Source organism: Taudactylus pleione, unplaced genomic scaffold (assembly GCF_031769625.1).
Source record: "Taudactylus pleione unplaced genomic scaffold, aTauple2 ptg000041l, whole genome shotgun sequence".
Classification (NCBI taxonomy): domain Eukaryota; kingdom Metazoa; phylum Chordata; class Amphibia; order Anura; family Myobatrachidae; genus Taudactylus; species Taudactylus pleione.
Window position 1 is genome coordinate 13,832,483 of NW_028284443.1, and position 26,669 is coordinate 13,859,151.

The 26,669-nt window shown below is 40.4% G+C and overlaps 1 protein-coding gene across 8 annotated transcripts in view; it reads left to right on the forward strand.

The window, feature by feature from the left end:
• Window positions 1-26,669, forward strand: part of CADPS2 (calcium dependent secretion activator 2) — a 651,719-nt gene that overhangs the window by 415,419 nt on the left and 209,631 nt on the right. For 6 of the 8 annotated variants that reach the window (XM_088457657.1, XM_088457656.1, XM_088457658.1 and 3 more), the window contains one exon: window positions 12,280-12,297. The exons of the other annotated variants lie outside the window; for them this stretch is intronic. In XM_088457657.1, coding sequence (XP_088313783.1) covers window positions 12,280-12,297 — 18 coding nt within the window. The remainder of the gene's footprint in view (window positions 1-12,279; window positions 12,298-26,669) is intronic. 8 annotated transcript variants of the gene reach the window in all.

Consider the following 26,669-nt stretch of genomic DNA (forward strand, 5'->3'; position numbering starts at 1 on the left):
TTTATTCTTCACTGCAGGTTTGAGACAGGTTGCTCTCACAACTTAAAGGAGGTCTCTTTCTCTACTGTGAAAATTTCTCCATAACTTAAACTTTAGCCTCCTGGTCCTCCCACAGCATTAGTTGCTTGGGAGACATGCTGGTTGGTGGCACTCTACTCGCATTCTCATCCTTGCAAGATCATCAGGACTTCCTTATATATTTCCACATTAGTAATTGGTTAAAGAATGTTGTATGCTATTTGGGGATTGTTAGGATACCTCCACTGTATATTTTTTCCTGGCTCACCCCGGGAAATGGCAAAGGGGATATATCACATTGGTACTGTTTTCTGTTACATTTCTGTTATGTTTTTATCCCTTTACTAAATTGCCCTCTGACTCACTGGGAATTAGATCTGGTCACACCATCTCTGATGCCCAATGGGAATTGATATACCCTACATTTTACCATATGTCCAGGGGTCTGAACCATTCTGAATTACATGTTAAGCTGATATATAGATTGTATCTTACCGCTGACTGTTTACACACTGTGCAAAACAAATGTTTTGATCCTGCACAGGAATATAGCAGCAGGTTTTGAACCAACTGTTGTCGTAATAAATCTCTTAATAGGAATAATCTAGTGTGTTGGTGGTGCTCCCTGGGATAAAGTACGTAACATACTCATAGTTAACAAAGAACCTCTAGGCTAGAGCTGGATAAGAAACTCCCTTTCTGGGGCACTCTTGAGTTTATATATACTGTATGAAATGGTGAATGTAATTAAAACATAACCTTTATTGTTATATTATTAAAAGAAAAAGGGATATTTTATAGACTCAGAAAATTATTATAATACAATGGCGAGTCTACCCTAATGTTTAAAACAACATATGTTTCTTAGTAATCTTCAATAATGTAATAATTTGTTGACGACAATATAATGGCGAAAATAATTATCAGCACTCAATAGGGAATGTGAATTACAGTAACAGTTTCTAGGGACTAAATTGTTTACACACTATGGCCAACACAATTGTTTTGCTAGAGGAGGTGCGGGGAAGTGCAGTAGGGCATGTTTTCCATGCTTTTTGGTCTTGCCCTCTGCCCCTTACTTCCTGGGATGAGGGTTTCCCTTTGATAAACAAAGTGCATGGCCTTTCTTGAACTTCTGCTCCTGAACTGACACTTCATCGTTAACTGCCCCAAGTGCAGCCTCACCAGAGGTACTTGCTAGGTTATATTTTTATTGCTGAAAGGGCTACCATAGCTTAATGCTGGAAGCAGCCTCTTCTGGTGTGGTATGATATGTCGACAGTCATAATGTCAACATTCATCATGTCAGTATGAGAACCATAACCTCCTTCCCCTGCAGCCTAACCCTAACAATCCCGCAAGCAGCCTAACCCTAATGTCAACATTTTGGTAAAGGTTGGCACATTGCCTGTTGACATTTTAACAATGATGACATCATAACTGTAAATAACTGAAATCCAGTTCAAACTCACCCTCACCTATAAACTAACCTTCACCCATAAAACCTTCTGACACTCTTCTCCCCTTACATGTTCCTCATCATCCCCATCCTTCCTTCTTCACTCTGGCAATGGCCACCACCTCAGCTCCACACCTTCCCATTGAGTACATCTTCATGCTGCTTTCTACAGGACTTCTACTGGCATGCTCTACACCTTTGGAATTCACTATGTCATAAGTCTTCAACACTTCAAATGCTCTCTAAACTTTTTAAAAGGGAGATTGAAATTGTCCTCCAGAGCTACTGTATCAAGCATATATTAGCCCATGTTAGACTATCTGCACCAAGATGGAAATGAAAGCATAGGGCTACTTTAAAAATAAATATAATCCTGCATATAATCCTGTTTACACAAGACAGCAGTTAGTATTAGAAAAGAAGTTCTCCAAAACCGACTCTCTTGTTCTAAGTGGCTTTGATGTAAAACTGAAAGCATGTTTCGTTTGGGTGCAGCTCTCTGGGAGATGTTGGGCTGCTTTCAGAGAATCTGCCTGCATAGTATAGATGCCATGGGTGCTCTCAGTGGCGGGCCAGGCCAGGGGGCAGGGTGCCATATGCCCCCGGGTCGGTAGACTTTTGCCTCAGTGAGGGCCGGTATCACTAGTGCACAGGCATGACTGACGGAATAGCAGCATCAGAGCGGCTGGGCAGCATTCTCTGCTTGTTACTGGGCTGTCTGTCACCGTATGTAGCTTGTGGCTGCACACTGAGCAGCACTCCTTCCGAGGCTGCTCCGCTGCAGGAGCTGTGCACCTACTTCTGTGTCCTCTGTCCCTTCCCCGGGCTCCTTCCTCTCCCCGTCTAAGGCTCTGCCCCCTCTCCAGGAGGCCCCGCCCCCTCTCTTACCCTGTCTGACTATATTAATCTATCTCCTGTCCCTGCTGAAGACCCCGCCCCCTCACCCCGAGTCTCCGCCCTTTCTTTAGTCTATCCTGTCTGTGTCATCTCTTCCTGTACCCTGGAGCTCCGCAGGAACCAGAAACAGAGCAGCCTTCCAGGCAGGTAAGTGCCAGTGGAGGACTACATGTTTACATGACATTTGAGAGGGAAGGGGAGGGGTGTTGGACTACTTATGCAATGGGGGCTGTAGTTATTTTTATGTTTGGGGGGATGGGGTTTTTTAATACTGTTGGTGCTGGGGGTGATGTAATAATGTGTGTGAATGTGGGGGGGTATTATTATTGTGTGTGAGGGCTACTGTATACTCAGAATACCTGTTATATGTGGGTCACTGATGATTTCTGCATAATCTGGTGATTACTGCTTTATCTGGCAGCCATTACAACGCTCCCTGATCAGGTGGTCACTGAGAACGTCCCTGCATTATAGGGCAGTCACTACGACGCTCCCTGATCTGATGGTCCTTGCGAACCTCTCTGCATTATATGGCAGTCACTGCGATGCTCCCTGATCTGATGGTCCTTTGCGAACCTCTCTGCATTATATGGCAGTCACTGCGACACTCCCTGATCTGATGGTCCTTGCGAACCTCTCTGCATTATAGGGCAGTCACTGCGACACTCCCTGATCTGATGGTCCCTGCGCACCTCTCTGCATTATATGGCAGTCACTGCGATGCTCCCTAATCTGGCTGTCACTGCAAACCTCTCTACATTATTTAAAGCACAACCACATTAGGCACACCTAATTAGGCTATTATAATGTGTCTTTTCTCCATTGCAATGCGCTGGTGGAGAAATCGGGCAACTTACTTGTGTCTGCCCCCCAGGCCAAAAGTTGCCAGCCAGCCCCTGGGTGCTCTCCCTAACATCCCCCCCACACACCGCAGGACACTGCGGCCTGTGAGAGGCACAGCGGGTCAGTCCCATAAAAACAAGACTGTCCGTCCTGCCAAAAGCAAGACAGTTGGGAGGAATGCAACCCTCTAGATGTAATGGATCCCCAATGGAATTATCCTCCCCAGGTCACCAGTGTCCCTAGACCCCTACTATGGCATTACCCGCCTACCACAACCACCATGTGTCAATATCCTCATATATGACGCACCTCTCTCCCTCCAGGGCCACTAATTCTTATGTGGGGCATTACCTGCCCATACCAAAATTTCACCTCCTAACCTTGGCATTAGCACCTAACTACCCCTCTCCCATGCTGCAGAGGTACAGCAGAGCATAGGTCGGGGGGGGGGGACTGATCATTAGTCCCTTGCTGTAGATGATCTCTGCACATGCAGTGATCATCCATATAATGCTTGGAAGCAAATAAAGTTCCTCTCTTTGCACTTTCTGTTTTTTCATTGAGAACATTTTCTAGGGAAAGGACGCAGAAAAGGAGAGGGGTGGGAGAAAAACAGGGGATGTACGTAGTTATGATCCCAGCTGTCAGGATGCTGATGCTCAGAATGCCGGCTCCAGAATCCCGACACCAGTCAGAATCCCAATGCCAGCATGCCGACTGCTGACATCCTGGTGATGAGGGGGAGGGTTAGGATTAGGCATTAGGGGGTAGGTTTAGGCTATGGGGGTCAGTAGGGTTAGAAAACGGGGAGGGGGGTGTTAGGTTTAACTTACGTGGTTGCGCCGGGATTGTAACCCAGCCGGAGTGCCGGCATCGAGATTCTGAGCACTGACATCCCGTACCCAACCCCATATACAGCAAGAAAAAAACACACTGTAAAATTATATTTAAAATACAATGACAGAAATGGTAAAATGCAAAGAGTGATGACAACATATCAAGGGGAGGCATTTTTATTCAGACTAAATGGGACTGGGTCAGATAGAGAAGGCTTATAAAGTAACAAGACGCCTACCCCATCAGTAACTTATTCATGGCAGGCAAACCACTTCATAAAAAGAGAAAAGGCCGAAGATGAATATGATAAATATGCTGTATCCACCTCAAAATGAAAGTAAACTTTAAGCAATACTATATGAAAAGGGTGGGACTAGCAGAGTAACAATATTAGAAATGAACCTCTATATACCCCTGCCTATACCTTCTTAAATCCTTCCTTTAAACCTCTAAGAATAACGCTAATTTGCGTACGCAGTCTGACCGTAAATAAAGACAGGAGTGGAATCTGTGGTTCCAACGCACAAGTATTATTCAGGTAAAAGTACAGTCAGTTACACGCTATGATCTGTTTACAATAAGCGCAAATAAATACAATGAGAGAGACAGACAGAGAGAGACAGACAGAGAGAGACAGACAGAGAGAGACAGACAGAGAGAGAGACACACTTTAGGCGCAAAAGGAAATTATACAGACCCCAAGTAACAGTATACATACGTTGCGCCTCTGGACCCAGAGATAGACCTCAGACTAGAGACCCTCAGTTCATACAACCTTCAGCATGGACTCCTAAACCAGTATATGGGCACATGTATTTATTCCCCCCAGACTAAAGCAGGACAAAGGGAAATTTCCTGCTGATATCATTGGTTCCCAGAGGAGAAGCATATGTTACGGCACATTTAACAGGTTGTTTCAAATAGACTTTCCCTGCCTCTAACAGCCGGAGTCTTTCTGGTAATGCCTCCTGTAACATTTCATCAGCTAAACATTTTGGTGCTTGTAAGTTCTGCGATCCGTAACTTGAGTTTGCATGATGCGATCTCTCCACCGATAACACCGGGATGCTGTAAAAAGCGTATGCATCAGAACGAGACCAAACACACCTTGCTTATCATGTATAATACCTTAGTTATCAAAAACCTTTATTTCTTAGCATTTAAACTAACTTAACCAACTTGAATCATACATTTTGATGCTTATGGAACCTTATGTGTGAATATGAAATGTGTGAGTATTCGGGGTTTGATATAAAGACATATTTTAATGTGTGTGTGAGGATAAGTGCCTTGTCTCTAACATTTTAGCATGCTGGGCCAGATAGTTCTACATCTCCTGTCAGCAGGCCCTCCGACCTTTCCTGTGTCATTGCAGGAAGCTTGCTTATTTATTCTAGCCAGACCACCCGTAGTGAACAAACACTATGCAGGAAACTTATCTACCCAAGCCAGTTGTCACCTGGCCACTTGCTTCATATGATAATGGTCACAGATGCCTTCGCATGATGCTAATGGTATTATCACCACATGTACTAAAATGTGAGTTTATCTAAAATGGCGCTTAGGTGGCCATTCGCAAAATGGCGTCTTGCGATCGCATTTCTAAAATGGAGTCTTGCGGGCCAGTCGCAAGATGGCGTCGCTGTGATTGAATTTTAAACTGAACTTGTCTTACTCAATTATTCAGCTTTGACAAGAGATGGAAGGCAGACATGGGTCAAAGGGGAGAATAGAGCAATACTCAAGGTGACGGATGAGAATTTTAGTTGGGTCTAAGGCAGTGGTCGGGGAACAGGGGTAAATTACCCCACATGGGGTAAAAATGAAATTCCTGGGGGTAATGGACGGACAGCCGGGCATACATATGAATCATTCTATAATATAGAATGATTCATATGCATGCCCGGCTGTGCCACAGGGAGGCTCTAAGCCGGACGCCCACTGACATGTTATTACCAGCGGGCGCCCGCCTCCTTCCCTGCTGCACCGCGTTAGCCGGAGGCTGGAGTTCTCTTCTGAACTCCAGCTTCCGGCTCTCTCCATGCGCACTATGGGAGAGATGTCATGACGTCTCTCCCATAGTTCCGAGGAGCAGCCGGGCGGACAGGACGGCGGCAGATGCAGGAGCGGGGATTAAGGTAAGTGGGTTTTTTTTTGTACAAGCGGCATTATATGGGGGCACTACTACAGGGGCATAACTATGGGGGCACTACTACAGGGGCATAACTATGGGGGCACTACTATATGATTTCCTTCCTTTCAAATCATGTGGGTAACGTCGGCGTATCTAAATATATTTTTGGGTAAAAGGTAAAAAAGTTCCCAGGTCTAAGGTGAGGAAAGGTCTGATTTTGGACATGTTGCTTTGGTGGAAGCAACAGGATTGTGAGAGGGAATGTATGTGGGGAGTGAAGGAGAGCGAGTTTGAGAATGACACCTAGTTAGTTGACTTTGGGAACAGAGGGAGAGGGTAGTATTGTCAATGGAGAGAGAGTGAGAAGGGGAGTTGTGGGGTACCTGGAGGCAGAGAAGATTTTTGTTCTTATATCATAATAAGTAAAACATATTATTGAGAAATACTGTGCAGTACTTTATATTAGTAGCATACTTTTAGAATATTACAGTAGTTAATGTGTTTAGAATTTTTGTCTAGCATCTGTTCCCTAAGCTTATTGTAGTCTGCATAATGTATACAAACTTCATTGTCATATGTCCGTTTAGTACATGAGATTTTATCTGGTCACACAGTGTGTGAGAAGCAGAAACAAATGAAAGTGGAGTAATTAAGTAAGGAAAAAAGACCACTACATCACTATGGAAACCAATATTATATCACAGGTGTTGCAGGGATATTCCTTAGTGGCCAGTTTATCCTAATTTACCATAATATTTTGTGTTTATGAATATATTTTGAAAAGCATGCACATATCCTAAATAAAATGATTTCTGCTAAACTGTAGTACCTCATGACTCTTCAAACTATAGGCTCCATAAAATGTATAACTCTGTATTGGAATAATAAAAAGAGAATGTTTATTTACAGTGACGTGCATTGAAGGTATGTATATGTTTTAAGTTCATTTAGTGTTATAACATAGGCACACTAGGCTTGGATTGCAGTCCCACACTCTACTACAGACTATAATGAAGATAATGCATTCAGGCAATAAATGTTGTCTGAGTATACAAACCAGAGATGTGATCTCTGTAGGAAGTGGTTTTCTGTTAAGAGGTTTTGCTTTACTCTTCAGCAGATAATATCACAATTTTAGCTTGTTTGGAGAAATGTTATTTAAATTATAAGGTAATGTGAAGTAGTGACTGAAATGGGAACTGCCTGTTACATCTATTGGTATTGCCACCTGCAATTTTTCTTTTAATGGAATGGTGAGGGAGTAATCGGTAAAGGACATTTCATGAGAAAAATATATATATATTGATTTGGAATTGCTGAACAGATCATTATTTTTCTACGAGATGTTTCCACAGTAGCTAGGTCTTGCTTCATTCATAGAGCGGTATCTAATTAGACCCGATGCCGGCCCATAACGGGGGTTTTGTTTCGCCTGCAAAACTAAATAAGTAAGTTTTTTTTTTTCAGGGATCAACACCGCGAATGTACATAGGTCTGCAGCTTTTCGCTGAGCCTATGGCCCGTATTAAATTAGGGAGCGGAAAGTCCAACATGGACTTTTCGCTCCACATCTGAGCTATTTCGGAGATAATGTATCGGGCGCGTGCCTGATTTATCCCTGTATTCAATTTACAATGAGCGAAAACGGCACCCTGCGAATTGGGATCTACGAAAAAAAATAGATTTTAGGGGGAATGATTGTAGGACCCCCTAAAGATGTCCAGATATGGGGGATCACTATGGGTACCCCCGTTTTTGCCTGCAGAAGAAAGTCCGGTTTTTAAATAGCGTCGACATTGAAGAATTGATGCAGAAGAGCACTTAGGTTTTATTTTTTCATTTTTTTAAGTGGTTCCATCAAATGTGGGGTACATAAAATGGGTACTAGCATATTTTTAAGTCCTTAAAGTAATTTTTTTTAAATTCTGCAAAAATGCACCTGCCGCTATTAGCCTTTTCTAGAAAACACCTGCCCCATACTTACAGAATAGCCCTGAACCTATTTTCCTATTTTTAAACACTGTTTCCTTTTCTTTTTTGTCACCCCAAATTTTTTATTAATTTTTTTGGGGTGTCCCTATTTTATTTTTATTTCCTTTTTTAGACACAGTTTATTATTAAATGACATTCCTAGGGGTCTATTTTTTTTAGCCTGCACCCCTAAACCCCAATTCTGCCCTTTTTTTCTCCATCGTTCATCGTTTTAACTCAGAAAGTGAATGATTTTTTTAAACGATTGAACGATAAACGATATCGTTAACGATAATCGTTCAAAAAATTGTTGTGTGTGTGTATGCACCTTTAAGTGATATCAATCTGCCTGGATATGACACCACTTTGCATATGCGGAAATTTGCTTCTGCAATCTTAAATTCTCTCATCTGGATTTTCAGAAATATGCTTCTTGAGATTTAACCCATTTATGTGTATGGAGCAAAAACCTAATTTGTGTGGCTCAAAATGCAGATAAAAGTTGAGTGAAATGCAACTATTTACACAAATCATCAAAACTCTGTTTATGTAAAAATTCAATAAAACTAAAGTTTTTGTTTTGGACATTTAGATGGAATTCAGATAATAAGCGAAATATTACTGGCATTGTGACTTCATTCTAATGAGGGGGTGGGGGTGGGCTCTGATTGTAATTATCTGGTGCTGCTTTCAGTGGCGTAACTAGGGTATTTGGAGCCCAGGGCAAATTTGAAAAGGGAGCCCCCCCAGATGTGCGCACGCCGAAGTGAAAAAATGGGCGTGGTCACTTAAAAATGGGGCGTGTCAACATGACACACCCCTTTATTTTCACACTGAACATTCCTGTCCATATGCACCTTAACCCCAGTAGTACCCCTTATACAGTGCCCCCAGTATGGAGTTGTGGTCCCTCTTATGCAGGCCCATAGTAGTGCCCCTTATACAGTATCCCCAGTAGTGGTCCCCCCAAATGCAGTGCCCCATGTAGTGTTCCCCCTTATGCAGTGCCCCCAGTAGCAGTGCCCACAATGCAGTGTGCCCAGTAGCGGTATCCCCTTATGCAGTGCCCTTTATATGGTGCCCCCAGTAGTAGTCCCCCCCCCCCTATGCAGTGCCCTTTATATAGTGCCCCCAGCAGTAGTCCCCCCCCATGCAGTTTTCCCAGTAGTGGTCCCCTTATGCAGGCACCCAGTAGTGATCCCCCCTATCCAGTGCCCCCTGTAGTGGCCTTTCCTATTATTGCCCCAGTAGTGGTCCCCCGAGTGCAGTGCCTCTACTAGTAGGCCCCTTTTATAATGCCCCCAGTGGTAGTTCCCCCCCAAGTAGTAGTGCCCAGTAGAGGTTCCCCCTCCCGATTAAGTGCCCCCAGTAGTAGCCCCCCCCAGTAGAGGTCCTCCCAATAATGGTGCCCCCACCCCCAGTAGAGGTTCTCCCAGTAGTAGCCACCCCCCTCCCCCGTTCTGCAGATAGGTTAAAAAAAAAATATATATATGTGTGTGTGTATATATATATATATATATATATATATATATATATATACATACTTATCTGAATCCACGCTGCTGCTGCTCCGGTCCGCGATGCCGCCCGCCAGTCCTCCCAGGCTGGCGCGCTCAGCATTATGGGACAGACGTCATGACGTCAGTCCCATTACCCACTGCAGGAGCTGGACGGAAGTCCAGCTCTTGCATTGGGTGCTGCTGCAGTCAATGAGAGTCTATCTAACTCTCATTGGCTGCTTTTTAACACACGCATCGCCGCCAGCGCTGGCGGTGATGCGTGTGTTATGCACAGCCTGAGCCCGCCTCCTGGCGCTATTGGGCAAGCGCTCATGGGGAGGGAACGGACTCAGGTGTGCAGCACAGGACCGGCGCTGGAAGCCTAGCGCTGGTCCTGTGTAAATGTGTAGCGCCAACCGCAATCACTGTGGTCGGCGCTACACTTGTGGCTAACTAGGGCGGGCCGGACCGTGGCCGGCGGCGCCCCCCCGCGCCGCCAGTCCCACGGCGCCCTGGGCACGCACCCTGCCCGACCCCCCCTAGTTACGCCACTGGCTGCTTTGCCCTGTGCTGCTACCATTTCTGTATTTTAGGCAGCAGTTTATTGGTTTTCCTACCATGGCACCTTCACATTCATAAAGATGGGAAGTTCAGAAAGGAGGCGTATATTAGGAAATCTAGGATGTCAGACCATGAGTATTAAAACGTAAGCCCACTAGACTCCCCCTCCATGCTAGCTGGTATAAAAATGAGTATTGTTATTGCTGTTATGCCAATGTTTTAGTGCATATCTGTATATACTGTATGTATTCTTAAATGCTGCCATGCTGGGTTGCTCACACTACCATCGCATTGTTCATTTTTGGATATGTTGCATCTGCTCTGGGGAAATAGGCTGGAGCCAGGGCGTGCATGGAGGTTCCAGGGACAACCCAAGTAATAAAATATATATGTATATATGTGTGTGTGTGTGTTTGTATATTTATATATATATAAATATATAATTAGGGATGAGCGGGTTCTGATTTACTCTGTTCTCAAAACTGTATTTTATTGGATAGCCAATAAAATAAATCTGAACTAATCAGGCAAGTGCAGAGAGTGGTTTGATAGATTGCATACAAAATATAAACCATATTTTAGATATAACGATAACCTTAATATTTGAATCTTTATAAAGTGTATATCATATGTCATATATCATATATACACACGGTCATATCGTTATCGTACAAATTGTGCATTTTTGGGCCCCTTCCAACGACCATCGATGCGCGGGCACAAATGGTCGATAACGACCATCGCCCCTGCATGCTGGTCAACTTGGTCGATTTCGACCAGGTTAACCAGGTTACTATAGAGACCCTCGATTGTTGATCATGGGTCGTTCTAGTCCTTTGGGGGTTGGTGCTGTGCTGGATAATCAATATTGATCATCCAGCATATGCAGGACGATCAGAAAATGATATCTTTATCTTTGTCTGATATGAACCTGTGTATGCACCATTACACTTCCTTTTGAAAAGTGTTAATTAGACAAAATATTGGGAGCAGTTTATTTGGAAATTATTTATTACCAAATACACAGATGATCGGGATACAGTCAGTAGAAAGGAAACCAGTTTGTGTAAGGTGATACTATCTGTGACTTTCACAAGTGAAATGTGTTTGCAATTTAAATTATAGATAATTTTAATTATATAAGAATGTGATCTCTGACTTACTAGTGAAAGTCTATTAAATTCTTCACTCTTTTTGGAGGCAGTCCCATGTATTCAGGTATCTAACATGAAGTCCAAAGAGCAGAAAAAGAGACATCTTTGGGAGTTGTTTGAAAATCACTGGATACAATGAGATCACTCACACACTAAGGTTTTGTTAATTGGCAGCCTAATGGAGATGGACAGTGGACCAGCTGGCAAGAGGGAGAGAGGCAATTTGGATAGATGTTCAAATCTTAAGCTGGGTACATATTGGCCAATCAATTGAACCAGCTATATGTCTGTGAATGACGTCGTTCACAGATATATCACGTCGGCTGTGCTGCACAACTGATGGCAGATATATTTGCAGATATATCAGTCCATTGGGCAGTGTGTACGGGTGCTCTGCCGACCTCCCAGACACATGGAGCAGAGGCAACAGGGAGGGAGGCGGGACACGCCTCACGGCCAGTTGGACCCGCAGCCAGAAGCAGATGATGGACGTTCAGTATGAACGACCATCATCTGCAGATCATAGTTAGAAGTAAGTATTTTCACGCCTGAAACATTTTCACATTTGCGCAGTATAATAGTCTCCAATGAGTACTTTGGTTAATCAGTCAAAAAGAAAGAAAGATGCAACATAATAAAAAAACATTCTGAATAACCTATTAGTAATATCTGAGAAGAGCTGCATCATATTATTGTAAAAACTGATACACTGCCAGTAATGCCCTATACCTTCTGCCCTCTCACAGCTGCTTATGGGGACTTGGACTCAGTCAGTAAGAGAACCACTAATGCATGTATAAAAGATTCATACTACATCAAGCAGAAAGACATTTTTGATCATTTTCTTTTTGAAGTGTTATCTATTCATTTATGATCATTATTGTTTTTTTCTTCTTCTTTACACAGCAGCAGACAAGGAATCAGGTGACAATGCATGTGTTGTGTTTTTATGTTTTAATTCTCAGTGTTGTATGCATTAAAAGCAATAATTAAAGCTACCCTTACACATAATTTTTTTTAAATTCGTATATATTATATTTGTGGTATAATTTTTTAAATATTTTTCATTTGCCTTTATATCCTTTACTGTTGTAAACTGAGTGCAGTTGGTTTCATAGTACAGTTCTTTACATCAGAGCAAAAATAGACCATTATCGCCTTAAGTAGGAAGTAAGGTTTAGTAGATCAGTTGGTTACATACTATAGTTAGCATTGTTAAAAATATAAATAAAAGAAAAATGTCCATTAAGTGCAACCTATTATTATGTGAACTAGCAGCAGTGTTTTCACTTTAGTTTTTTTGTCTCATTTTTCCTGATTTGCAGCAGTCAGGGCCAGATTAAGACCTTTAGTGGCCCTAAACACTTAAAAGATTTTGTTGCCTACATATATATTTTGCAAACCCCCCCCCCCCAAATAAAAAAAGACAAGTTATCTCCCAATGTCTTGCCAAGGCCTTTAAAAACCTCCAAATTTGGAGAAAGCCCCCCATCTGGCAACACTGTACTAAGGGCCGCTGTACTCACTCTCAGTGGACGAGTAAATGGGACAGACGACATGACCAAAACAAAAATAATTACATAAGCCTTAGTGGACCATGTGGTAATTTACGAGTGGACCATGTGGCAATTTACGAGTTGCCAGATTCTAATTTTTGTTGTATTCCCAAGGTTAATGTATATCATTAACTTCTATTATTACTATATTATTATTGTTGTTGTGTATATATAGCCCTTTTTGTGGAACCTGGTTCAGCTGCACCATTTGCAGTTTTGCACCATATGGTATATGGTAAATTCGGCAATGGAAACTTTTTGTGGTGTCCCCATTCCCTTGAAGCCCTAAGCATGTGCTTATTTTGCTTAAAGGTTAATACAGCCCTGGTAGCAGTGTATCCACTTTTGGATTTTTATCCCGGTTTTTCTAATTTGCAGCAGCCTCCTTACAGGGAAAGCTAGCAATGCTAAGGTATAGTATATCCACTGTTTGGATTTTTTTTCCTGGTCGGATAGAATTACCTATTCAGTTATAAACATTTTTTTTTTTACTGTAGTTATTTTTGTTAGCTCTACTGTTATGTAATTATTACCACTGCATTTTAAGAAAAAAAAAAAATGCCACAAATTTTTCCCTAGAAAACCAGTTGAAAAACTGGTAGAGACCAGGAAATCTGAACATTTGAAAGTGGAAACACTGACTAGCAGAGTTGAATAGCAATTTTACTAAACAATTTCTACTTAAACTTTTTTGTTTTCTTATATTTTTAATCCGACACTTTTTTTGTTGATATTTGTTAATTTGCTTAATTGAACTTCTTGATTTGTAATGTGCTAATTACACCAGTGGATGACGACATCAGCATAATATCTGCGTTATGTCTTAGCTTGAATTAAAATTCATTGGTCTGTTTGTCTGGTTATGCATTTGGACATCCCTGTATCGATTGGATGAAACCAACATGAGGTGGTCCAGTTGGATCCTGACTAGGTGTTAGGGGGGTTAGGGTCCCAGTTAATGTACGCTGGGCAAAACTTTAATCCGGGGAGCCTGTTCTGGGCCTTTCACTGGATGGATTTGGATGAAAACTTCACAGAGGGATGGCATTTGGCATGGGGTGGTTGGGGTCTCGGTCGGACCTTATGGCAGAGTGTGCCAAGCAGAACTTTGACCCAGGGAGGCTGTTCTGGGTTTTCCACTGGATGGATTTGGACGACATCACATAATAAAACTTAATAACGAAGTTACACCCCTGCACCGATTGGGATGAAACCAATGTGAGGTGGTTCAGTTGGATCCTGGCCAGGTTTTAGGTGGTTTAGGTTCCCACTTGGATCTCCCGTTGGTGTACACTGGGCAGAACTTTGACCTGGAGAGCCTGTCTTGAGCCTTCCACTGGATGGATTTGGATGAAAACTTCACAGAGTGGCAACATTGGATCCCAGAAGATAGGGGGTTGAGGTCCCGTTCGGACCTCCTGTTGGTATATGCTGAACAGAACTTTGACCCTGGGAGCCTGTTCTGGGCCTTCCACTGGATGGATTTTGATGAAAATGTTACTGAGGGATGGCAATTGGTCTGGGATGCCTATTGGAGTACTTGGGGTCCTGGTCTGACCTCACGACGGAGTGCGCCGGGCAGAACTTTGACCGCGGAAGTTTGTTGGACCGTCCACTGGATGGATTTGGACTACATCACATAATAAAACTTAATAACTTGAAAATTTAACTTTGACTCCTGAATTTCAGGGAGTGCTCTCACATTTCCAGGACAGTTAGACCAGCCACCCATGAAAGTGGGTAATGGGGCAAGGCTGTGATGATGGTATTCACTGCACCACCCCATGTCCCCTATTTACTAAAATCTGCATTTCAAATGCAGTAGTAGTGTGATATTTTTGCCTAAATTCGATTTGTGAATTTAGAAAATATCACAGGAAAGTATCAAAAACCACTTGCAGGGACAAAGCTGGCGATAAAACTCTGCCCTTGCAAATCTTTTTCTCACTGTACTTTTCACAAAAAATAGAGTGAGAAGTTGTCTGCGCATGTGTCACTGGCTCACCAAGGTCCCTCCTCCCCCGTGACTGATTGCCCCCTCCCCCCCTCCTGCTCAGCTTACACTTACCTACCCAGTGATCTGTGCTCCGGTGAGGTCCTCTGGGATTATGGTCAGCTTGTCTCTGGGCTCCTGCACTGTGACCCCGGTCAACTGCTCTATAAGCTGCAAACTGAAATGCTGGCATAGAGCAGCTAATTGGCGTCACAGTGCAGGAGCCCGGAGACCAGCTGACCAGAGTTCCAGAGGCCCTCACCGGAGCACTGATCACAAGTCCTTGGATGCAGGTAAGAGTTTGGGGTTTTTTTTAAACAATTTCACATTGAAATATCATATTTCCCATTACAAACATGGGAAATGTGATCTGTTTACTAAAATATGCGAATTGAAAGGCTTGGCGTAGTTTTTCGTTGAATAAATGTAATACTAAAATGTGAAAAGGGTGTGAAAACACCCTTTTCAAATTTTTTTTAGTAAAAATAATATTGATGAATAGGGCCCTATGTGAGAGGATAAAAAAAAGTGCGTGATTATGCCTACAATATGCAAGGTATACGAAAGGGAGGGGGGGAAAGGGAGATACGTCGCACAGGCTATTAGTGGTAAACTAATAAGAAGAACATGTGTTGGCAAAGCCACAATAGGTATAATCTAGTACATTACAGATAAATCATACATATGTACATAAGATAGATTAATTGGAAAAGTGGCGGTGCTCACTAGAGTAAAATGCAATATAGTATGAAGGAAAGAAAAAAACTCTAGTGAGCACTCTTGATCAAATACAAAAGGGGAAGTTGGAATATATCCTATCAGACCCCTAAAACATAACTTTTAATGATTATTTTAAAACAATAGGTCGCATAATAAAACGACTAAATTAGACCCAATAGACAATTAATTACATACAAGATTACGTACAACATATAACATACAAAGAAAAAAGAGACACTCGCGTTGAGATAAATATTATCTTATCCTTGCAAAAATGAAGCAGCAAGTGTAATATCCTCCTTGGTAGCGAAATATGAAATCTGGTATGTTACAAACAATCAGTTTAATACAGATTTAATAACCGTTAATAGTCTATTAGTACCCATTGAAAAATGGTTCATAACATGTTAGTGGAATAAAATAGAAAATGTCAGAGCATAGTACTGCTGCTCCTCATTCTACTTCACCTCTGCTTATAGCTATCTGTGGAGAGTGAGGGATTGCCAGAGAGCAGGTTGCCCTTAGAAACAACAGTTAATCAGGGGCTTTACTCACATTTCGTTTCTGCTTTTGGGTGTCATACTAATTGCATTGGACACCCAATGAGAGAGCTACTCTGATGAGATCGTCCGCAGTTAATAGAGCGATAGAACAGATAGTGAGAAGAAGCCATAAATCACATGTGAAAATGCAAACAATTATGTGATAAAAAGGAGCTCTATGTAATTAATTGGCTCTAAATTAGGCCTATTACAGGTGTGACATCACTTAATTTTTAAGGAGTATGGAATACGACCATGAGAAAAATAGCACAATAATTTATTCGAATGTGAAGTTATAACAACTGTTGACAATGATGAAAGTGCAGGGCTATAAGACGTAGAAATTCATATTCACATGGATCTAAAACACACGTAGATACCGTGAGTAGGTGAATTTCACAAAAGAGCCATTTATACAATTGTTGACAGAAAAACCATCGTTGCTGTTCTTATAGACATAAACTATAGGTGGATGACATCAGAATAAAAGATACCTATGCGAGCAATCAAATATAATGCCCGAAATCAAGTACAGATTATGGACAAAAAAGACACTGTAAGTGTAGTCTGTACTGTTCACCACTGGTATAATCTGAATTGTTACTAATACTAATAGTCAGGTAGAATGCAAAAGCGCAGATATAAACCATATAACATCTATACTGTTTCTGATGCAAATAAATGCCTTACAAAAGTAACCATTAGTTCAATGACAGGAAATCCATCATAGCTATTCTTATAGATATAAGCTCTAAAAAGGTGACATAACAATGAAGAGCACTCATGCAAACAATTAGATGTAATGTCCAAAACCAGGTATGATTATGTGCATATAAACATAGTAAGTATAGTCTATGTTGTTCACAGCCGATATAATCTATGTTGTTACTAATGTAAATAGTCAGGTAATATATAAATGAACAAGTATAACCCGTATAACATAATAAGTGAAATCCACATTATTGCTGATACAAATCAACAGATATAGTGTGGATGATTAGGGTATAGATTATGCGCTGGTGAGCACAGCAAGTAAATCTGTGCTGATAGAATGATCTCACCGCGCGGGACTACCGCTCACGAACCGTTCTCCGGGTTCCCATTCAGTCCTGGGATGTAAGTGAAAACAGAGTCCTGTGGGTACTGATAGGTGATGCCGATGCCTCGTGCCGTACAGCCGCAGGCACTCGTTTCTCCCCGACGCGCGTTTCGCAATTAGCTTGATCACGGAGGTGATCCAGCAAAAGGTTTTCCTGAGTCATATAGTCCTATGTGTAAAAACTGACCAATGGGCTCAATTCAAATCCTGATAGAAAGGCTGAGCAGCCAATAGGTGTTGGCATCTGTTAGGTAGTCTGAGTGCTTTAGACAGCACAGCTGACTTAACCCTTTAGTTACTGTTAAAAAGATCAATAGTTCTAAAAATTGGATAGCTGAGGAACGCTATTTATGTTATTGCATTACTGGTATTTCCACAGTCAATAAATTGAATACCTTAAAATGGGAAAATGAATCAATAAATAAATAAATATAAAGATATATATGGCGAGACAATAGAGGAAAAAAAAAATAAATGAATAAATATATAGATAAATAAATATATAAATAAACAGTGCTGATATATAATAAAAAAATATAAACACATCAATCCATATGAAAAATAAATAATAAGTTAAAATATAATATAGTATATTGTTTGATCATCTGGGTGCTTCCATCCTTCACCCAAGTAGCCTTAAGTTATTATAAACTCAGTCACTCCAAAGAATAAGTATAATGGTTATTTGATATACATTGGATCACTATAGATAACACAATCTACATTCATATCCCAGTGTCTTTTAATAACCATTGTTCATAAAGAATATTGCTCTTATGCATATATGCATATCTGCATGCATGTACATATGCATATATACATACGCCCAAGCACATACATACACACACACATACACATATCCCAAAGTCCCCAAAATTAATATTAATATATTGGTATTCCCTATCCCTTTCCCCGTACAAATAGAGTAAAAGTAAAATAAACTTCTCCTGGCACTAATGTTGTGACATGACTAAACCATAGGAATAGAGAATTTAAATTGTAAAAGGTATGAACCATACCAACATGTTATATATCAATGTGTGATAATAGAGAAAATAAAGGTGAATATACCAGGGATTCAACTACCAAGTGTATGAAGGTGACAATATAGGTGAATTATATGTGAAAATATTTAAAATCTGCGGGGAGGTGCAAAATGTGTATTTATTAGGTGTAATCAAATATCCGTTAAAAATATGTAAATTAGTATTACATATATATAGTTGTAATTATATGGGATGTGAATTGGTGCCAAATAAACGAAATAGTGAAACCGATGTATTAAATACCACAAAAAAACTACAAAGTGAAATTAAACTGGTTGACAAAATACACAAGTGAACTAAGAAAAATAAGAAAAAATATTGTGAAACGTGTAAAAGTAGATAGTAGTGTATAAACCTATATGACATCTATAAAAATATATAAGGACAGATATATGTACCAATGGCTAAAGAAAGAGGAAAGGGAGGGGCGGGAACAAAGAAAAAGGAAAAACGTAGGAGAGGAAGGAAAGTTAATTGTATTGGAGACAGATTAACGATCTCCATACAAAATAAATATATAAGTACTAGGGTGTCAATCAAAATAATGTGTATAAAAATAATGATAATAAAAAAATCTCCCATTAAAGAAATGGAAAGTAGCTATTGTATTCGTTTAATCCTCTGGGTGTTAGTGTATCCAATTTGAAGATCCATTCTGTTTCTTTTTTTAAGAGATGCGTATTGAGGTCACCCCCCCTAATTCCCATCTTGATTTTTTCTAAACCAAAGATTTTAAGTTTTTTAGGGTTGCTGTCATGTTTTTGCAGAAAATGTCTGGCTACAGAGGTAATTTTCTTCATTCTGTTGGTATCCATTTGGGCATTCCTTATGTTGCCTACATGTTCGAGTAGGCGCACTTTTAAAGCCCGTGTTGTGATACCCACATAGCTGTAACCACATTCACAAAAGACAGTAGATGATTCCAGTAGTGTTACAGTTGAAAAAGTACCGTATATGCACATTATTACCATATCTATCCACAATCTCAGTGATTGGTATAACATGTCCACAAGCTTTGCAGTTACCACAAGGATAAGTACCAACTACCTTGGGTTTCTTCTTTGGGAATTGTTCAAAGTGACTATGAGTGAGGAGGTCTCCTAAATTCCTCGCCCTCCTCCAGCTCATAGAGACATTTTTTGGAAGATGTGTCCTTAAATCACCATCTAATAAGAGTACTGGTCAATGTTGTCGAATAATACCTTGTAGTTCTTTCCACTCATTGCAGTAATCACCAACAAACCTAAGTTCATTATGTTCTCCTTTATCCTGTATTTTAGGCTTGTGAAAGACAAGGGTATCTCTGTTGATTTTGGATATCTGATATCTAGCTTTCTTTATCGACCGATTACTATAACCTCTATTTATCAACCTCACAGAGAGGGCTTCACATTGCTTGTTAAATTCCTCCGAATTGGAACAGTTACGTCTTAAGCGAAGAAATTCGCCTCTTGGGAGATTAGAGATAGTGGGTGGAAAGTGACAGCTCCTTTGATGTAGCAAGCTGTTAGTAGCTGTTGGTTTTCTAAATAGATTGGTAGAAACTTCACCATCTGTTCCTTTAGTTATTTCCAAGTCCAAAAAGGGGATTTGTTCTCTACTGATAACCCATGTAAATCTCAGGTTCAGGTCGTTAAGAGCCTCCATAAATTCCTTGAATTTATGTTCTCCTCCTCCCCAAATTACAAAAATGTCATCAATATACCTCAGCCATTGTACAATGTCCTGGGTATATTGGTCATTAATTTCAGAGATCTGTGCTGGTAAAAGGATTTCATCAGAAAGATTAATTATTTTTAATTCTTCCTCTTTGGGTATGTCTCCTATCTCCGTCTGTTGATCCTGGTTGATTGACGAGGTGGTAATGAACCCACCTGGCAGACCGATAGTGTCAGGCATAGGTAGCCTTACTGAGCAGGGCAGAAAATTTGTTGACATGCATTTAAGAGATCATGTGCTCACATTACCCTCCTACCTTAAAGATACCAGAGATGTGCTACAGAAAATACAGGGTATCAATCTGGAAGACAATTATTTACTTGCTTCCATTGATGTTGAGTCACTCTACACCTCCATAAGACATCATGATGGCCTGAATGCAGTCAAATATTTCCTGGAAATGGATCAAAGAAGGGAATTTAATGATTTTTTGATTACATTATTGTCCTTCATTATTCATAGGAACTATTTTACATTCCAGGACAAATTCTACTTGCAGACCAGGGGAACGGCCATGGGTTCCACTTGCGCTCCCACTTATGCAAACCTGTTCTTAGGGTGGTGGGAGAGGGAGGTGGTTTTCTCTGAAATTAATGACCAATATACCCAGCACATTGTACAATGGCTGAGGTATATTGATGACATTTTTGTAATTTGGGGAGGAGGAGAACATAAATTCAAGGAATTTATGGAGGCTCTTAACATCAATGACCTGAACCTGAGATTTACATGGGTTATCAGTAGAGAACAAATCCCCTTTTTGGACTTGGAAATAACTAAAGGAACAGATGGTGAAGTTTCTACCAATCTATTTAGAAAACCAACAGCTACTAACAGCTTGCTACATCAAAGGAGCTGTCACTTTCCACCCACTATCTCTAATCTCCCAAGAGGCGAATTTCTTCGCTTAAGACGTAACTGTTCCAATTCGGAGGAATTTAACAAGCAATGTGAAGCCCTCTCTGTGAGGTTGATAAATAGAGGTTATAGTAATCGGTCGATAAAGAAAGCTAGATATCAGATATCTAAAATCAACAGAGATACCCTTGTCTTTCCCAAGCCTAAAATACAGGATAAAGGAGAACATAATGAACTTAGGTTTGTTGGTGATTACTGCAATGAGTGGAAAGAACTACAAGGTATTATTCGACAACATTGGCCAGTACTCTTATTAGATGGAGATTTAAGGACACATCTTCCAAAAAATGTCTCTATGAGCTGGAGGAGGGCGAGGAATTTAGGAGACCTCCTCACTCATAGTCACTTTGAACAATTCCCAAAGAAGAAACCCAAGGTAGTTGGTACTTATCCTTGTGGTAACTGCAAAGCTTGTGGACATGTTATACCAATCACTGAGATTTTGGATAGATATGGTAATAATGTGCATATACGGTACTTTTTCAATTGTAACACTACTGGAATCATCTACTGTCTTCTTTGTGAATGTGGTTACAGATATGTGGGTATCACAACACGGGCTTTAAAAGTGCACCTCCTCGAACATGTAGGCAACATAAGGAATGCCCAAATGGATACCAACAGAATGAAGAAATTTACCTCTGTAGCCAGACATTTTCTGCAAAAACATGACAGCAACCCTAAAAAACTTAAAATCTTTGGTTTGGAAAAAATCATGATGGGAATTAGGGGGGGTGACCTCAATACGCATCTCTTAAAAAAAGAAACAGAATGGATCTTCAAATTGGATACACTTAACACCCAGAGGATTAAACGAATACAATAGCTAATTTCCATTTCTTTAATGGGAGATTTTTTTATTATCATTATTTTTATACACATTATTTTGATTGACACCCTAGTACTTATATATTTATTTTGTATGGAGATCGTTAATCTGTCTCCAATACAATTAACTTTCCCTCCTCTCCTACGTTTTTCTTTTTTCTTTGTTCCCGCCCCTCCCTTTCCTCTTTCTTTAGCCATTGGTACATATATCTGTCCTTATATATTTTTATAGATGTCATATAGGTTTATACACTACTATCTACTTTTACACGTTTCACAATATTTTTTCTTATTTTTCTTAGTTCACTTGTGTATTTTGTCAACCAGTTTCATTCCACTTTGTAGTTTTTTTGTGGTATTTAATACATCGGTTTCACTATTTCGTTTATTTGGCACCAATTCACATCCCATATAATTACAACTATATATATGTAATACTAATTTACATATTTTTAACGGATATTTGATTACACCTAATGAATACACATTTTGCACCTCCCCGCAGATTTTAAATATTTTCACATATAATTCACCTATATTGTCACCTTCATACACTTGGTAGTTGCATCCCTGGTATATTCACCTTTATTTTCTCTATTATCACACATTGATATATAACATGTTGGTATGGTTCATACCTTTTACAATTTAAATTCTCTATTCCTATGGTTTAGTCATGTCACAACATTAGTGCCAGGAGAAGTTTATTTTACTTTTATTTTATTTTGCTCTATTTGTACGGGGAAAGGGATAGGGAATACCAATATATTAATATTAATTTTGGGGACTTTGGGATATGTGTGTGTATGTATGTGCATGGGCGTATGTATATATGCATATGTACATGCATGCAGATATGCATATATGCATAATAGCAATATTCTTTATGAACAATGGTTATTAAAAGACACTGGGATATGAATGTAGATTGTGTTATCTATAGTGATCCAATGTATATCAAATAACCATTATACTTATTCTTTGGAGTGACTGAGTTTATAATAACTTAAGGCTACTTGGGTGAGGGATGGAAGTACCCAGATGATCAAACAATATACTATATTATATTTTAACTTATTATTTATTTTTCATATGGATTGATGTGTTTATATTTTTTTATTATATATCAGCACTGTTTATTTATATATTTATTTATCTATATATTTATTCATTTATTTATTTTTTCCTCTATTGTCTCGCCATATATATCTTTATATTTATTTATTTATTTATTGATTCATTTTCCCATTTTAAGGTATTCAATTTATTGACTGTGGAAATACCAGTATTGCAATAACATAAATAGCGTTCCTCAGCTATCCAATTTTTAGAACTATTGATCTTTTTAACAGTAACTAAAGGGTTAAGTCAGCTGTGCTGTCTAAAGCACTCAGACTACCTAACAGATGCCAACACCTATTGGCTGCTCAGCCTTTCTATCAGGATTTGAATTGAGCCCATTGGTCAGTTTTTACACATAGGACTATATGACTCAGGAAAACCTTTTGCTGGATCACCTCCGTGATCAAGCTCATTGTGAAATGCGCGTCGGGGAGAAACGAGTGCCCGCGGCTGTACGGCACGAGGCATCGGCATCACCTATCAGTACCCACAGGACTCCGTTTTCACTTACATCCCAGGACTGAATGGGAACCCGGAGAACGGTTCGTGAGCGGTAGTCCCGCGCGGTGAGATCATTCTATCAGCACAGATTTACTTGCTGTGCTCACCAGCGCATAATCTATACCCTAATCATCCACACTATATCTGTTGATTTGTATCAGCAATAATGTGGATTTCACTTATTATGTTATACGGGTTATACTTGTTCATTTATATATTACCTGACTATTTACATTAGTAACAACATAGATTATATCGGCTGTGAACAACATAGACTATACTTACTATGTTTATATGCACATAATCATACCTGGTTTGGACATTACATCTAATTGTTTGCATGAGTGCTCTTCATTGTTATGTCACCTTTTTAGAGCTTATATCTATAAGAATAGCTATGATGGATTTCCTGTCATTGAACTAATGGTTACTTTTGTAAGGCATTTATTTGCATCAGAAACAGTATAGATGTTATATGGTTTATATCTGCGCTTTTGCATTCTACCTGACTATTAGTATTAGTAACAATTCAGATTATACCAGTGGTGAACAGTACAGACTACACTTACAGTGTCTTTTTTGTCCATAATCTGTACTTGATTTCGGGCATTATATTTGATTGCTCGCATAGGTATCTTTTATTCTTATGTCATCCACCTATAGTTTATGTCTATAAGAACAGCAACGATGGTTTTTCTGTCAACAATTGTATAAATGGCTCTTTTGTGAAATTCACCTACTCACGGTATCTACGTGTGTTTTAGATCCATGTGAATATGAATTTCTACGTCTTATAGCCCTGCACTTTCATCATTGTCAACAGTTGTTATAACTTCACATTCGAATAAATTATTGTGCTATTTTTCTCATGGTCGTATTCCATACTCCTTAAAAATTAAGTGATGTCACACCTGTAATAGGCCTAATTTAGAGCCAATTAATTACATAGAGCTCCTTTTTATCACATAATTGCATTTTCACATGCGATTTATGGTTTCTTCTCACTATCTGTTCTATCGCTCTATTAACTGCGGACGATCTCATCAGAGTAGTTCTCTCATTGGGTGTCCAATGCAATTAGTATGACACCCAAAAGCAGAAACGAAATGTGAGTAAAGCCCCTGATTAACTGTTGTTTCTAAGGGCAATCTGCTCTCCGGCAATCTCTCACTCTCCACAGATAGCTATAAGCAGAGGTGAAGAGAAGTAGAATGAGGAGTAGCAGTCCTATGCTCTGACATTTTCTATTTTATTCCACAGACATGTTATGAACCATTTTTCAATGGATATGCAAGGTAGCTTACTCTTGTGCCCTACTGCAGAAGCTGGTCCAGAAAAACAGCAACTTATCTGCCTCTAGGCCAGTATTGCCAGGGTAGCCCAGTGCAGCGGACTTTGTGGTAAATAACAGCACTTTTTTTTTTTTTTTACAGAAATACTAATATCTGTGATGGGGATACGAATGATAAATGAATGATAAATAGACCTCTTGGAGCGCAATGTTTCATCAAACCTTTAGTGACAAGCTAGGATTTGATCATGAATTTAGCTAAGAATGCACACCTGTTACAATTTTGTTAATTCTTAACAATGCTAAATATATTAAGAGGTCTACTTCAGGTTCTTTACATTTTAGCACCAAAAAGTGTCATTGTTTATTGCCGCATACTGTACATTTCTTTTTTTTTTCTGAAAGTACACAGTCGCTGCATCTTTTTTTTTGGTATAATTTTCAACTCTTATGACTAGTTCCAGAGACTGAATTAGTGAAGTAATTTTAGAAATGAATAAAATAAGTTAGTGAAAACTTGTTAGAGGTGTGTAAGCTACTGTAAGTCTTGCATCAACTTTAGGTGAATATTGCCACTATAATTTTTAATAAGAAAAAAAAGCACTGCTCGCATATGACAGCAATAAGCAATGACTTTTTGGGCTACTTATGAAAAACTTATTGTCGTTAAAAGACTCTGATAAGAGCTTGTCCTTGTGCTGAGCGGAAAGTAAAGTTATAACTTGCACTATCACTTTACTGCTGGATCTGGATCTTGCATATGTGGGTACACACCTACAGATAAATTCTGCAGATCCTATAAACGCTCTGACCCGACAGAGCTATTATCAGATTGGTGTGCACCTGTACACACTGAGCAGTTTTTAGCTCAGTGTGTAATATCTGCAGATGTCTTCTGTGGGATTGGGAGATCGGTAGCGAGACATTGTGTGCAGCACATCAGATCCTGACCTCCCGATCTGAACATTGCAGGAGTGTTTGAAGGCATTTATCAGCTAAAACTCCTGCATAAAAACTATACAGTACAGGGGCGTATTTATAATGGGTGCAAGGTGTGCGGTGCACACGGGCCCCTGGGCCCAAGAGGGGCCCACACTGCACACCCTGCACCCTTAAAACTTACCTCTCCAGAGTTCCACGTCAGCTCAGGTGTCTGCGCCTGTAAAAACGTCTGGAAAATGAGTGCCATGGCCATTTTACCGTCATTTGCGCATTCACAGTACAGGGAAAATGGACGCTGCGGCCATTTTCCCGGTGACCTGTGCATGCGCTATAGACTCTGGGCACACTCTAGTGCCCAGAGTCTATATGTGCTGCACTGGCCATGCACCGCTCAGTGCACAGCCGGACAGAGAGGAGGGGGCCTGTGTCGGAGACTGCACACGGGCCCCCTCCTCTCTAGAAATGCCCCTGATACAGTACAATTATTGTGCCAATCTTACAATGGAATCGGTATGCCGACAGTGGCATCCCAATGGTCGGTATCCTGACAGGGGTCGGGTAAGTACTGTATACTTACCCTCCCCCCTTCTCCCCCTAACCCTCCCTTCTTGTAGCCTAACCCTAAGCCTCCACACCCTATCCCTCCCCACTTCATGCCTAAACCTAACCCTCCCCCCTTCATGTCTAAATCTAACCCATCCCCCTTAGTTCCTAACCCTAGCCTCCCCCCTAGGTGTGCCTATCCCCCGCCCCCTGCAGCTAACAGCTAAGCCACCCCGAACTTGCCTTAATTCGGGCTGGCATCCTTCAGGATTCCGGTGCCGGGACTAAGATAAGCAACGTTATTTCGATGCCTATCTTAAGTCTCATGACTGGCTTCTCCCGTCGGGATTTAGATCCGGCGGCATGCCGTCCGCCGGTTTGATAACTACATCCCCTTACAATTAGACGCTGATCGGCCCAATAATTGCATAGTGTGTACCGGCTTTACTTACTGCCCGTAATCTGCCATTAAGTGA